The sequence below is a fragment of the Martes martes genome (assembly GCF_963455335.1).
Source record: "Martes martes genome assembly, chromosome: 5".
Classification (NCBI taxonomy): Eukaryota; Metazoa; Chordata; class Mammalia; order Carnivora; family Mustelidae; genus Martes; species Martes martes.
Window position 1 is genome coordinate 94,006,226 of NC_137892.1, and position 15,224 is coordinate 94,021,449.

At 37.6% G+C, this 15,224-nt stretch overlaps 1 protein-coding gene across 1 annotated transcript in view; it reads left to right on the forward strand.

The window, feature by feature from the left end:
- Positions 1-15,224, forward strand: part of CDKL3 (cyclin dependent kinase like 3) — a gene marked incomplete at its 3' end in the record, with an annotated part of 75,059 nt that overhangs the window by 1,110 nt on the left and 58,725 nt on the right. Inside the window, exons 3-4 of the mRNA XM_080804747.1 lie at positions 6,511-6,705; positions 9,202-9,264. Coding sequence (XP_080660873.1) covers positions 6,511-6,705; positions 9,202-9,264 — 258 coding nt within the window. The remainder of the gene's footprint in view (positions 1-6,510; positions 6,706-9,201; positions 9,265-15,224) is intronic.

Below are 15,224 nucleotides of genomic sequence, written 5' to 3' on the forward strand. Positions count from 1 at the left end.
TATTGTATTCTAGGTTAGGGGAACGACGTAAACTCAGATGTCCTAGCATGAAAAAGAACAGAGAGCAGAGACATTGGTTGGTCTGTAGAGTTTTTTGTACAGAGTAGAAAGAGGTGAGATTAGAGAAGTAAACTGGAGTTAGGTTCTAAAGTCTTGGCTTAAAAGGACAAACTTTGATTTTGTAAGAGGTGGAAGGTTTTGAATTCAAAATGAAGCAACTGTATATAATAATTTAGCACTATTTTTTTGGAATAGGCTGGAAGACAGAGTAAAAATAGGGAGGTCTGTTATAAATTTAATTCAAGAATCCTGGTAAATATCATGAGAATCCTTGCTGGGTTGCAGCAATTTGAATTTAAAGCTAGAAAAGCAAAGTTAAAATAGAATATATTGCAAAAGAAGACATGAAAGAATGTAAAAGGAAACAGAGGGAGGCAGAAGAATTAATGAAGTCCAGTGACTGTTCTTACTGATGGAAATATGAAAGACCCAAATGAGAAATGGACTGGAAACTAGTTCAGTTTTAGAAATGTTGAATTTGATGTGACAAGACTACATTTAAAAAGATACTAGTATGGTTTAGAAATGGGATGGAAAACAGAATTTTGTGTAGGTATGACAGGTCAACCTAAGGGAAAGAACTTAGGACTGTGAAGAAAGGAGCATTAACATTCCTTAGGGATTGGGTACAAAACTAGTGATTAAAAAAATATTTAAATCTACATATTTTATTTATTAGAGTTTATCTAGATGCTTTAAGGTTTATGACTTTGACAATATAGTCTAGATGTTTTATGTGATGAAGAAAACAGTCTTTATTTTTATCTGATACAAAAGTAATATTCACCTCTATTTTATAATTGAAGTATAATTAACATACAATGTTATATTAATTTCAAGTGTACAATGTAGTGATTTGACATTTTTTTACATTATTGAGTGTTCACCATCAAGTGTAGTTGTCATCTGTCACATACAATGTTATTGACCATATTCCCTGTGCTATACTTTTCATTTCTGTAATTTTTTTTTAGTTTTATCCCCAGAAGTTTGTATCTCTTAATCCCCTTTTATCTATCTCACCCACTCGCTTCCCTCTGTCCTCTCTGGCAGCCACCAGTTTGTTTTCTGTATTTAAGAGCCTGCTTGATTTTTTTTTTTTAAGATTTTTATTCATTTATTTGACAGAGATCACAAGTAGGCAGAGAGGCAGGCAGAGAGAGAGGAAGGGAAGCAGGCTCCCCACTGAGCAGAGAGCCCAATGTGGGGCTCCATCCCAGGACCCTGGGATCATGACCTGAGCTGAAGGCAGAGGCTTTAACTCACTGAGCCACCCATGTGCCCCTGATTTTTTTGTTTGTTCATTTGTTTTGTGTTTTTTGGATTCCACGTATAGGTGAAGTCATATGGTATTTGCCTTTCTTTGTCTGACTTATTTCACTTAGTGTAATACTTTCTAGGTCCATCCATGTTGTTTCAAATGTTAAGATCTCATATTGGGGGGAGGCGCCTGACTGGCTTAGTCAGTAGAGCATGTGACTCTTGATCCCAGGTTGTTGAGTTTGAGCCCCACATTGGGTGTAGAGATAACTTTTTAAAAAATCTAAACCCCCCCCAAAACTTTTTTTTTAATGATTGGGTAGTATTCCATTGTATATGCACACCATATCTTTTTTTATCCATTTTGCTTCCTTATCTTGGCATTGTAAATAACACTGCAGTAAATATAGGGGTGCATATATCTTTTTTTTTTTTAAGATTTATTTATTTATTTGACAGACAGAGATCACAAGTAGGCAGAGAGGCAGGCCAGAGAGAGAGAGGGAAGCAGGCTCCCTGCTGAGCAGAGAGCCCAATGTGGGACTCGATCCCAGGACCCTGAGATCATGACCTGAGCCGAAGGCAGAGACTTTAACCCACTGAGCCACCCAGACGCCCCGCATATATCTTTTTGAATTAGTGTTTTCACTTTGGGCAAATACTGATTAATGGGATTACTGGATCATGTGGTATTTCAACTTCTAATTTTTTGAGCAACCTCCACACTATTTTCCATAGCAGCTTCTTCAATTTATAGTCAGCCCCCGCAACAGTGCTTTTCCTCCACATTCTTGCCAATACTTGTTATTTTCTTCTCTTTTTAATGCTAGCCATTCTGATTGGTGTGAGGTGATATCTCATTGTGGTTTGATTTGCATTTCCCTGATGAGGAGTGTTGTTGAGCATCTTTTATGAGTCTGCTTGCCACCTGTATATCTCCTTTGGAAAAATGTCTATCCAGGTCCTTTGCTCATTTTTAAATAGTATTGTTTGTCTTTTTTAGTGTCGAGTTGTATAAGTTCTTTATATATGTTGGATATTAAACCCTTATCCTAGACATCATTTTTTTTTTTAAAGATTTTATTTATTTATTTGACAGAGAGAGATTACAAGTAGTCAGAGAGGCAGGCAGAGAGAGGAGGAAGCAGGCTCCCCGCTGAGCAGAGAGCCCGATGCGGGGCTCGATCCCAGGACCCTGAGACCACGACCTGAGCCGAAGGCAGAGGCTTTAACCCACTGAGCCACCCAGGCGCCCCTAGACATCATTTTTAAGTGTCTTCTCCCATTCAGTAGGTTGCCTTTTTGTTTTGTTAATGGTTTCCTTTGCTGTGCAAAGGCTTTTTATTTTGGTATAGTCCCAATAGTTTATTTTTGCTTTTGTTCCCCTTGCCTGAGGACATAGATCCATAAACATGTTGCTAAGGGTGATCTCTAAGGGAGTACTGCCTAATTTTTTTTTTTTTTAGGAGTTTTACAGCTTCAGGTCTCACATTTAGGTCTTTAATCCATTTTGAGTTTATTTTTGTGTATGGTGTTATAAAGTGGTGCAGTTTCATTTTTTTGCATATAGCTGTCCTGTTCCCCCAGTACTATTTGTTGAAAAGACTGTCTTTTTGTGATTGTCTTGCCTCTGCTGTCAATTAATTGACCATGTAGGTGTGTTCTGTTCTTTTTATTATGCCTCTTCCGTTTATGTGTGTGTTCCATTGAACTCTGTGTCCTTTTCTGTTGATCTATGTGTCTATTTTTGTGTCAGTATTATACTATTTTGATACTGTAGCTTTGTAGTATATATTGAAATCTGGGCTTGTGATACTTGAAGCTTTGTTCTACTTTCTCCAGATTGCTTTAACTATTCGAGGTCTAAATTTTAGGATTAATTGTTTTAGTTATATGAAATTCTCCTCTTTCTTTGTAAGTCTATATTAGATATGATGGATAAATTTGGGTTTTTGTTTGTATTTTTGTTTTTTAAAGATTTTATTTATTTGTCAGAGAGAGACAGAGAGAGTGCACACACACAAGCAGGGGGGCACACAAGCAGAGGGAGCAGCAGGCAGAGGGAGAAGCAGGCTCCCCACTAAGAAAGGAGCCTAATGCAGGACTCAATCCCAGGACCCTGTTGTCATGACCTGAGCCAAAGGCAGACCCTTAACCAACTGAGCCACCCAGGTGTCCCTCAATTTGTTTAAATAAAATAAATATATTAGGCATCTCTATTTGTGGATTGTTGAGTTACTCTATTTCTAGACAGTGTAAAGAAATGGTAGAATCAGTGAAGGTGTTATGATTTTGTGAGATACCACTGCTGTTCCTGATGACCTAAAACATTGTAATACTGTAAGGCAACTGTTGTACACCGTAAGTGAAAATTTGCTTAGATGGAGATCTTTTCCCAGGCAATATCTTTTGCTCTTTCTTCAGCTCTGTTACATTTAAGCTGATTATTTTTTTCTAGTTTATCATTTTGTAAAAACAACCAATATGTTGCAAGAACACAGAAAGCAAATAGAAGATGTAGTTAACGGGGCCCCTGGGTGGCTCAGTGGTTAAAGCCTCTGTCTTCTGCTCAGGTCATGATCCCAGGCTTCTTCTCTGCTCAGCGGGGAGCCTGCTTCCTCCTCTCTCTCTGCCTGCCTCTCTGCCTACTTGTGATCTCTGTCAAATAAATAAAAATAAAATCTTAAAAAAAAAAAAAGATGTAGTTAACTATTACAACTATTATACAAACTGTTTGGAAACACCTTAACTATTTATTCTCATTGGCTTGTTTGTTTGGGTGTTTTGTTTGTTTGTTTGTTTGTTTTATTTTTAAGTAGGCTCCACACTGGGCCTGAGATCAAGACATGAGGTGAAATCAAGAGTTAGAGGCTTAACCAACCAAGCCACCCAGTTGCCCCTTATTGGTTCATTTCTTATAGGATTTTTAAATTGATTTTATCTAATTCAACAAGAGAGAGTTCTTGGATTAACTCATATTTTTAGTCTAAAAAGGTTGCCATTATGACTTCATTTTAATTAAATTTTTATCTGCTAGAATTTTATTAAATACAGTTAGAGTAATTAGTGACAATAGCTGTAGAAAAGTTGTCTGGTAATGAAGGAAAACAAAAGTAAACAACTTGAGGAGTAGCAATGGAGAATTTCTAAGAGTTTCACAGTTAATCTGAGAAAGAATTCTTTCCCCTGGTGGATCTTCCATAATGTTTATTGACTCACATTAACTCTTTGTTGCTTTAGCCTTTAAAATAAAGACTAGAGAAGGAACCAGTAATTTTCCTTAGCTGAAGGATTAGTAGTGTAGTGTCCAAAAGCAGTCAGTTGTCTTTGGTGTCACTGCAGCACTCTGGCATCTTGCCAACCAGGGAAATTGGGAACAAAATAGGAAAGGAATCTGGCATTATATTCTGGCATGTTTTTCTTTTAGTCGTATTTTAAGGACTTTGGACTATGTGTTAATACAGATAAGTAGAAAAATTTATTATTGTGCTGTTAGAATAAAGACAAATATTTTTCATAACATTTAATTTTCTAATGAATCTAACATTGAAAATATACCTCTCAATTTTTAGCCAAATGAATAAATGCTTTTAGTAATTTGAAAATGTTAAATATTTGAGAACTGGTAATAATTAAGTTAGTGTGTTAAAAAATAAGCAGGATAAAATACTGAACCTCATTTGTTTTCTAAGTGATAAATGCCATTTTTTACCTTTTGAAGTTAACACTGATTGTTACTAGTTTAAAGTGTTTATTTTATTTAGTAGAATGTTACAAACAGTGAACAAAAAGGTATCCACAAATAATTGTATATTTTTGTGAAGTTCCTATGACTGTAAATTGTTATTTTGTATATCTGTAAAGTTTCTATGTATTTTGATTCTCTTTTGTTCCAGTGTAATTAATTAATTTATACTGTCCACCTGGAACTTATGTTTCACTTTTGAGAGTTGAGGTTCAAACTAAGAAAATCATTTCTTTGAAATCATCATGTACTGAGTGGCATTGAAATCCATGCATGCTCATTTGAAAATATAACATTTTAAATTCCAGATGTTAGACTTAACTATGAACCAAGTTAAAGGATAGAAAGATATGTCTTGGGGCACCTGGGTGGCTCAGTGGGTTAAGCCTTTGCCTTCGACTTGGGTCATGATCTAAGGGTCCTGGAATTGAGCCCCACATCGGGCTCTCTGCTCAGCGGGGAGCCTGCTCCTTTCCCAGACCCCCCCCGCCCCCCCCCACCTGCCTCTCTGCCTACTTGTGATATCTCTCTCTCTGTCAAATAAATAAATAAAATCCTAAAAAAAAAAAAAAAGAAAAAGAAAGATATGTCTTAGGGGCACCTGGATGATGCGGTAGGTTGAGTGTCTGACTCTTGATTTCAGCTCAGGTTATGATCTCAGTCTTGTGAAATGGAGCTCCACATCCACTGAGCGCAGAGCCTGTTTGGGATTCTCTCTCTCTGGGTCCTTCTCCCCCACCCATTTGTACACACTCTCACTCTCCCAAATAAAGAAATAAAACTTAAAAAAAAAAAAAAAGGTATATCTTAGCAGCATACTAACTTGCATTATAGTACATTAACTCTAAATTATTTTAATAAATAATCAAATGCCAACTTGAAGTAAGACACTACATCTCCCCTTGTTCTGTATGTATTAATTATGAAATAGTTTATATTTTCTTAGGTTTATTTTTTTTTAGTAATCTCTATACCCAACATGGGGCTCAAACTCACCACTGCAAGATCAAGAGTTGCATGCTGTTCTGACTGAGCCTCTCTAAACTAGGAGCCCCTAGTTTAGCATTTTTTAAAAATAGGAATGTAAACAAATAAGTTGAAAATTTCCTATTGAAATTCATGGAGTAAAATAGGCTGAGGATAGGGGCACCTAGGTGGCTCATTCAGTTAAGCATCTGCCTTTGACTCAGGTCATGATCCCAGGGTACTGGGATGGAGCCCCAAGTTGGGCCCCCTGCTCATCAGGGAGACTGCTTCTTCCTCTTCTCCCTGTTCATGCTTGCTCTCGATCTCTCTCTCTCAAATAAATAAATAAATAAATAAAACCTTTAAAAAAATAGGCTGAGAATATTTATGCTTTTAAAAATTATATAGGTATTGTATATATATGTATAAATTATTATGCATGAAATAATGTATTATAAATCTGTTTCTTCTGTCAATAGCAATTTCGTCATGAAAACCTGGTCAATCTGATTGAAGTTTTTAGGCAGAAAAAGAAAATTCATTTGGTGTTTGAATTTATTGACCACACGGTATTAGATGAACTACAACATTATTGTCATGGACTAGAGAGTAAACGACTTAGAAAATACCTCTTCCAGATCCTTCGAGCAATTGAATATCTTCACAATAATAATGTAAGTGCTTCAGAGTAAGCCAAGCTATAGGATGTATATGAATCATAAATGCTCTTTAATGAAGGTTTTAAAAGTATTTTTCTGTACAATAGTAATTGTTATCCTGAAACTGGGGCCATTACCTATACTTTAGTTGCAGAATTGCAAAACGTGTTAAGTACACAGTAATAAAGTTGTAACTCTAACAATAGGACAGACTAAGGATGGGGTGCTAAAGGAAGTATCAGTAATTTGGTAAGGAGGAACCAGCCATCAAGTGGGACCTTTTATTGGGGAAAGTACATCAAAATGTTGCCAGGCAGGCTCAAATGAAGGAAGCTTTGGAGGTAGGAACTAGAGACTAGGATGGGGAACGGCAAATAAATGTAGATGTCTTTAAGGAAAGAAAGCAGAAATAAAGTTGCTAAGAGGTACATAGTCTTGCTTAACATGAAAAAATCAAGACCGAAAGATCAACTGTTCTGAATTTTAGTCAGCTGCCTGGTTAGTGTTTAGTTCAGCAGGTTTTTATGGAGGTATTTCGTTCCCAACTTCAGCTCTACTCTCTGGAAATTTAGATATATATTCAGGAAATAACAGGAAGAACCTCAAAAAATTTATTAGAACATCTTATATCCTAAGCTTTTTTGGCTATCTTAATTTTTTTTAAAGATTTTATTTATTTATTTGACAAACAGAGATCACAAGTAGGGAGAGAGGCAGGCAGAGAGAGAGGAAGGGAAGCAGGCTCCCTGCTGAGCAGAGAGCCCGATGCAGGGGCTCTATCCCAGGACCCTGAGATTATGACCAGAGGCCTTAACTCACTGAGCTGCCCAGGCGCCCCTGGCTATCTTAATTTCTAATTTTCTGTCTTGCTAATAGTGCATCTCATTTTGTAGCGTATATGTACATATACGCTAGATACATAGTGTATCTCATTTTTTTTTAAAATATTTTATTTATTTTTTACAGAGAGAGAGAGACAGCAAGAGAGGGAACACAAGCAGGGGGAGTGGGAGAGGGAGAAGCAGGCTTCCCAACGAGCAGGGAGCCCTATGGGAGCTCGACTAAGCCACCCAGGCACTCCTCATTTTGTAGTTTTGAAATGTGGTTATAATCACAACTGGAATTGATATTGTCATTTCCTTGCCAGCTGGATCCATAGGGAGGCATTAAAATGTAATAGTAAGAGCACAGTCTGTGGACTCAGACTATCCTAGATTTTCACCTACCATCTTTTCTCTGGGTGACCACATACCTATACACAGCTCACTGCAGTAGAGTGCAGTGACAGGTGGTAGCCCCATTATGCTCTGGTCCCAGGAAAGTTACCTAACTTCCCTGAGCCTCACTGTCCTCATGGGTAAAATGATGTAGTACCTTATAGTTTTTTTTGTAACAGTCAAATAAGATAGTAGGTATAAAGTGTAGCATTGTGTCAAGCATATTTTAAGCACTTAATAAGTAGTGCTGGTAGGGAGTCAGGAATAGTTGTGTTATCTGTATCCCTATTCTGCTTTACCTATTTGAAAGTGTTTCTTGAATCAAGGGATTCAAGAAATGAATTATAGAAATGAATTATAGCCCAGTATGGGCTATAATCAGAATAGAGGACTTCAAAGAGGAAGTAAAACTAAAGTAAGTAGAATTTGGAATTGTAGCTAAGATTTCACTGGAATAGAAGAGGAAATAGATTCAGACGGGGTAGCGCTGTGACAACAGTGGTAGGACTGAGCAGGGGACTTAAGAGAGTGGTGATGAGTGAGCTCTACAGAGACTAGGTGAAGGGTGATAAGATTGCATGGGTTCCCTGAGGAGAGGTTTCCTGAATCTTGAAATTCGTCCTGAAGAGTTTGGACTTTTTCCTGAGGATACTGGGAGACCACAGAAGGGTTTTGAACCTGGCTATAACAGGATTAAAACAAAACCTAAGCTAGGATGCCTGGGTGGCTCAGTTGATAAAGCCACTGCCTTCGGCTTAGATCTTCATCCTGGAGTCCTGGGATGGAATCCTGCATTGGGCTCCCAACTTCATGGGGAGTCTGATTCTCCCTCTCTCCTTCTCCCCTCTCATGCTCTCTCTCACTTTCTCTCTCTCAAGTAAATAAATAAAAAATCTTTAAAACAAACAAAAAACTCTAAGCTTATTTTGGCAAGTGTAGAGGAAAAGTATGGGTAGAAGCAGAACAGGTGAGAGGCTATTATGACAGTCCAGATATGAAGTGGTAAGGATTTGAAATAGGAAGAGGAAGGATGGCAAAGGCAGTGGATGGAAAGACTCAGAGGGGTAATGATAGGATGTGGGGTCTAAGTAGATATGAGAGGGATGTGAACAAAGTGAGAAATCAAAGATAATTACAAAATTTTTAACTGAGTGCAGGAGAATTATGGTGCCACTGGCAGCAACCAGTTTTACAAGGGAGAATTGCTTTTAGAAACATTGATATATTTTAAGGGACAGTGAAAATTTCTAACTCAGAATAGTGGTTGACCTATTATTTAATGTAGACTTTCTAGGAAATTTTCAGAACTAGATATCCCAATTTGGGAATCTTCCTCTTAGATATTACGGTTGAAGAAGTAGGGATGGTTTATTCTCCAAGGAACAAAAAGGAAAGTAAAATGTAGTCCTCAGCACCAAATATGGAAGAATATCCATGGAATTGTGGGGGCAGCAGAGAAAAAGCCCTAGACAGAAACACCTAAATTCTTTTATTCTCTTGGTCTCACCAAGGACCTAAAGGAAAATTATCCCTGTCACTCACCTCACAGAATATTGTAAAGTTAGTTACTCTGGGGAATTAAGGCGGCCATGAATGAAGTGGCTCATTAGAATATTGTTATGCCTATTATCTGGATATCTGGGTTTTGGCCTTGATGATTTAAGGTTATCTTCATGTTGACAAAAATCAAGAAAGGAAAACTTTATTTCCCTAATATCTCCAAATTTCAGATGAATATTTTTATGTAACTGAAATGTCTGAGATAGTGTCTACCGTGATACCCACGTTACTGTTCATAAGAATTTAGGAAGTCAGATACAGTTCAGTACTTGAAAAAGCTTTTTATCTCCAGAAATATTTGTTTACCTTCTTTTATTTAATAATGAAAATATGTTTTCTTTCTTACATTGGCTTTTATGCAGCTCAAATTAAAATTTACTATTCAGTTTCAGTAACTAGTTAATTATAGGAATTTGGTTTATCTTTTTCACTCTGGTTGTTTTTTTTAAATTTAAAATTTTGATCCGGTTAGTAGTATAAGCCTCTTAGACCTCAAACAAATGTAACATTGTGTGTCAACTATACTTCAGTAAAAAAATTTAAAAATATATTATAAAATATCCAAATTATGTAGCATAAGATTATGTGCTGTTTGTTTTGACGTGCACTGCTGGTCTCCCACTATCAAACACACAAGTGAAAGTCGACTATGCTTGGCTTTCACAAGTGGGATGTCATATAATTTCAGCTCATTATTTTAGAGCAAATGGGTCTGACAAATCAAAACTGTGTAAACAGGGCACCTGGCTGGCTCAGTTGGTTAAGCATCTGCCTTTGGCTCAGGTCATGATCCCAGGGTCCTGGGATTGAACCCCACATTGGGCTTCCTGCTTGGCAGAGAGCCTACATCTTCCTCTCTCTCTGCAGCTCCCCCTGCTTGTATTCTCTTGCTCTCTTTCTCTGCCAAATAAATAAATAAATTCTTTTTTTTTTTAAAGATTATTTTATTTTTTTTTATTTGACAGACAGAGAAATCACAAGTAGGCAGAGAGGCAGGCAGATAGAAAGGGAGAAGCAGGCTCCCTGCTGAGCAGAGAGCCCGATGTGGGGCTCGATCCCAGGACCTTGGGATCATGACCTGAGCCGAAGGCAGAGGCTTAACCCACTGAGCCACCCAGGTGCCCCAAATAAATAAATTCTTAAAAAAAAAAACAAAAAAACTGTATAAACAATAAATCTTACCATGCTTTTATTTCATGTAATTATTAAAAACTCAAAATTTTGGAATTCATGTGATAATTCAGACTGCTTATTGTTTACTTACAGAGAAAATACCATACGGTACACAAAGTTGTAAACTTCATACAAATCGAAATAATTCTTCAAAAATAGTCCAAGTCTGTAAGCTTGTGAAGCAATATTAAGTGCTATGTAAAGAGCTCATTAATTCAAAACAAATAATGTTTTGTGAATCCTGAAAAACATATAAGCCTCTTTGAAACCATTTTGGAAGCAAGGTGTAAATGCAAATATTTGGCTAGTTAAGGGGAAGAAATGATTATTCATTCCCTCATTCATTTATCCAATAAATAAATATTCATTGAACATCTTCCGGTAGCAGTCATTGATTGTAGTAGGAGCTGAGGATGCAGCCTTGAGTAAAAGACCTTGTTCCTTTCTTTATGGAACTTCTTAAACTTTACTAAATTTTCAGTAACCTTTATGAATTATTAGTTATTCTGACTGATACCTAAGCACTGTTGATATTTCTTAGCCCCATCCCACCTCCTACTCCACAAAGCCCTTCTTCCCTAAGTTGAGATGACTTTTGCATAGGGTTTTATTTATTTTTATTTTTTAAAAGATTTTATTTGAGAGAGAGAAAGACAGAGAATGAGCAGTGGGGTGGGGCAGAGGGAGAGAAGCAGACTCCCTGCTGAGCCAGAAGCCTGATGAGGACCTCAGTCGTAGGACTTGGAAATCATGACCTGAGATGAAGGCAGACCCGTAACCAACTGAGCCACTCAGGTGCTCCTTGCATAGTTTTTGTTTTTGTTTTTGTTTTTTTAAAACTCTGCTTTGAATTTTAAACTCATAGTCTTCCAAACAAGGAATTGTTATTATTTGGATAATGTTATTGTTAACATTTTACTATTATTTAATATGTTTTGGGGTGACTGGATGGCTCAGTCAGTTAAGCGGCCCACTCTTGGTTTCTTCTCAGGTCATGATCTCAGGGTCAGGAGTTTGAGCCCCACATTGGTCCCTGCACTCAGCACAGAGTCTGCCTGAGATTCCCTCTCCCTTTCACTCTGCTCCTCCTCTGTCCCCACAACTCACTCATGTGCACACGTGCACTCTCTCAAATAAATAAATAAATAAATCTTAAAAAAAGATTTTACTATATTAATATTTGCTATATGTGCTTCATCTATTTTGTTTTGAGGTATTTTTAATTATAGGTACCCTGACATTTTATCCCTAAATAGGTCACTGTATATCTCCTTATAAAAGCTTATTTTCCATTGGACAGCCCCATGCTGAAGATTGAAACTGGACCATTGTCTTATAGTGTACACAAAAATAAACTCAAAATGGATGAAAGACCTAAATGTGAGACAGGAATCCATCAAAATCCTAGAGGAGAACACGGGCAGCAACCTCTTTGACCGTGGCTACAGCAACTTCTTACTAGATACTTCTCCAAAGGCAAAGGAAACAAAAGGCAAACATGAGCTATTGGGACTTCATCGAGATAAAAAGCTTTTGCAAAGCAAAGGAAACAGTCAACAAAACCAAAAGACAACCCACAGAATGGGAGAGATATTTGCAAATGCCTTATCAGATAAAGTGCCAGTATCTAAAATCTGTAAAGAACGTATCAAACTCTATACCCAAAGAACAAATCATTCAAGCAAGCAATGGGTAGATGACATGAACAGACATTTCTCCAAAGAAGACATACAAATGGCCAACGGACACATGAAAATAAGTGCAACATCACTCGGCATCAGGGAAATACAGATCAAAACCACAATGAGATACCACCTCATACCAGTCAGAATGGTGTGAGGTGGTATCAAATTAACAAGTTAATCAAAATTAAGGAGTCAGGAAACAACAGATGTTGGCGAGGATGCAGAGAAAGGGGAACCCTCTTACACTGTTGGTGGAAATGCAAGCTGGTACAGCCACTCTGGAAAACATTATGGAGGTTCCTCAAGAAGTTAATACACTACGACCCAGCAATCACACTACTAGGTATTTAATCCAAAGATACAAATGTAGTGATCTGAAGAGGCACCTACACCCCAATGTTTAGAGCAGCAATGTCCACAATAGCCAAACTATGGAAAGAGCCCCATTGTCCTTCGACAGATAAATGAATAAAGATGTGGTATATGTATACAATGGAGTATTATCCATCAAAAAATTGAAATCTTGCCATTTGCAAAGATTTGGATGGAACTAGAGGGTATTTGCTAAGCAAAATAAGTCAATCAGGGAAAGACTTTTATCATATGATTTCACTCATATGTGGAATTTAAGAAACAGAATAGAGGAGCATAGGGAAAAGGAGGGAAAAATAAAACAAGATGAAATCAGATTGGAGAAGAGGGAGACAAGCCATAAGAGAGACTTTTTTTTTTAAAGATTTTATTTACTTATTTGACAGACAGAGATCACAAGTAGGCAGAGAGGCAGGCAGAGAGAGAGGAGAGAGGAGGAAGCAGGCTCCCTGCTGAGCAGAGAGCCCGACGCTGGGCTCGATCCCAGGACCTTGAGATCATGACCTGAGCTAAAGGCAGAGGCTTTAACCCACTGAGCCACCCAGGCACCCAGCCATAAGAGACTCTTAACCATAGGAAACAAACTGAGGGTTGCTGGAGGGGAAAGGGGTGCGAAGATGGGGAACTAACTGGGTGATGGGCATTAAGGAGGGCACTTGATGTAATGAACACTGAGTGTTATATGTAACTGATGAATCACTTAACTCTACCTCTGAAATTAGTAATACACTATATGTCAATTAATTGAATTTAAATTTGAAAAAACCAGAAGCATTCTCCTATATAACTTCAGAATCACGATTACATCTGCACAATAAACAATTCCTTAATGTCATGTAATACCAAACTTATATTAAAATGTACCCAGTTGTTCCTAAAATGTCTTACAAGTGATTTATTAAGATCAGGATCCAATCCAATCAAAGGACTGCATATTCTATTTGTTTTTTACAGCATAAAGGGAATTCTCAGTTTTTTGGTCTGCCTCAAACATCCTTATTCAGCCTCTTTCTAGAAGCTACTTGCTTATTTTTTCATATACACATTAACGTTTAATTGTATAATTTTCCAACTGGAAAGTTTATCAAATTGAAGTTCTAGGTGATTTGTTTATTTATTTTAAGATTTTATTTATTTATTTGACACAGAGAGAGGGACAGCAAGAGAGGGAACACAAGCAGGGGAGTGTGAGAGGGATAAGCAGGCTTCCTGCTTAACAGGGAGCCTGATGCGGGGCTAGATCCCAGGACCCTGGGATCATGACCTGAGCTGAAGGCAGATGCTTAACTGCTGAACCACCCAGGCGCCCCTGAAGTTCTAGGTGATTTAGAACCAGGTTCTCTGAGGCTGTTAGATGATATGGAAATTTGAGTTCTCCCTTTGCATGAGTGTTTACATTCAAGCATATAGGACTATATAAGCAGAGGTATTATAAAGCCGATTTAAAAAAAATTTTTTTAAAGATTTTATTTATTAGAGCGAGAAAGAGCACAGGCAGGGGAACGACAGAGGGAGAGGTAGAAGACGACTCCCCGCTGAGCAGGGACCCTGATGTGGGGCTGGATCCCAGGACCCTAGGATGATGAGCTCAGCTGAAGACAGACGCTTAACCCACTGAGCCACTTAGGCACCCAATTTTAAAATTTTCTAAAAAATAATTTTCGGGCACCTGGGTGGCTCAGTGGGTTAAGCCTCTGCCTTTGGCTCAGGTCATCATCCCAGGGTCCTGGGATCGAGCCCCACATCGGGCTCTCTGCTCAGCAGGGAGCCTGCTTCCCTCTCTCTCTCTGCCTACTTGTGATCTCTCTCTGTCAAATAAATAAATAAAATCTTAAAAAAATTTTTTTTAATTTTTAAAAGTTTATTTAAATCCCAGTAAACATACAGTGTAATATTATTTCCAAGTGATAAATCAGATTTCAACATGGAGTTTTATGTAGTTCTGGAGCATTTACTACAAATTAAAGGGAAATAAACTCTTTATTTGAATCCTCAGTCTGATAGTTTACACTATATACAAAAATTAATTCAAAATGGGATGAAAGACCTAAATAAAAGTGCTGGAATTATAAAACTCTTAGAAGAAAATCTACGTGACAATTTATTAGGTAATTTTTTAAAAAAGATTTTATTTATTTGACAGAGCGAGATATCACAAGCAGGCAGAAAGGCAGGCAGAGAGAGAGGAAAGCAGGCTCCCTGTCGAGCCCAGAGCCCTACTCGAGGCTCGATCCCAGGATCCTGAGATCATGACCTGAGCCGAAGACAGAGGCCTAACCCACTGAGCCACCCAGGCATCCCTAAGCAATGTTTTTTTTTTTAATGGATTTTATTAAGTAATCTCTATGCCCATTGTGGGGCTTGAACCTAGAGTAGAGCTGCACACTTCTCTGACTGAGTCAGCCAAGCATCCCTAGGCAATAGTTCTTTAGATATAACATCAAAAGCAAAAGTAATAAAAGAAAAAAGTAGACAAATTGGACTTCATCAAAATTAAAAACTTTTGTACATCAAAGGACACTATCAA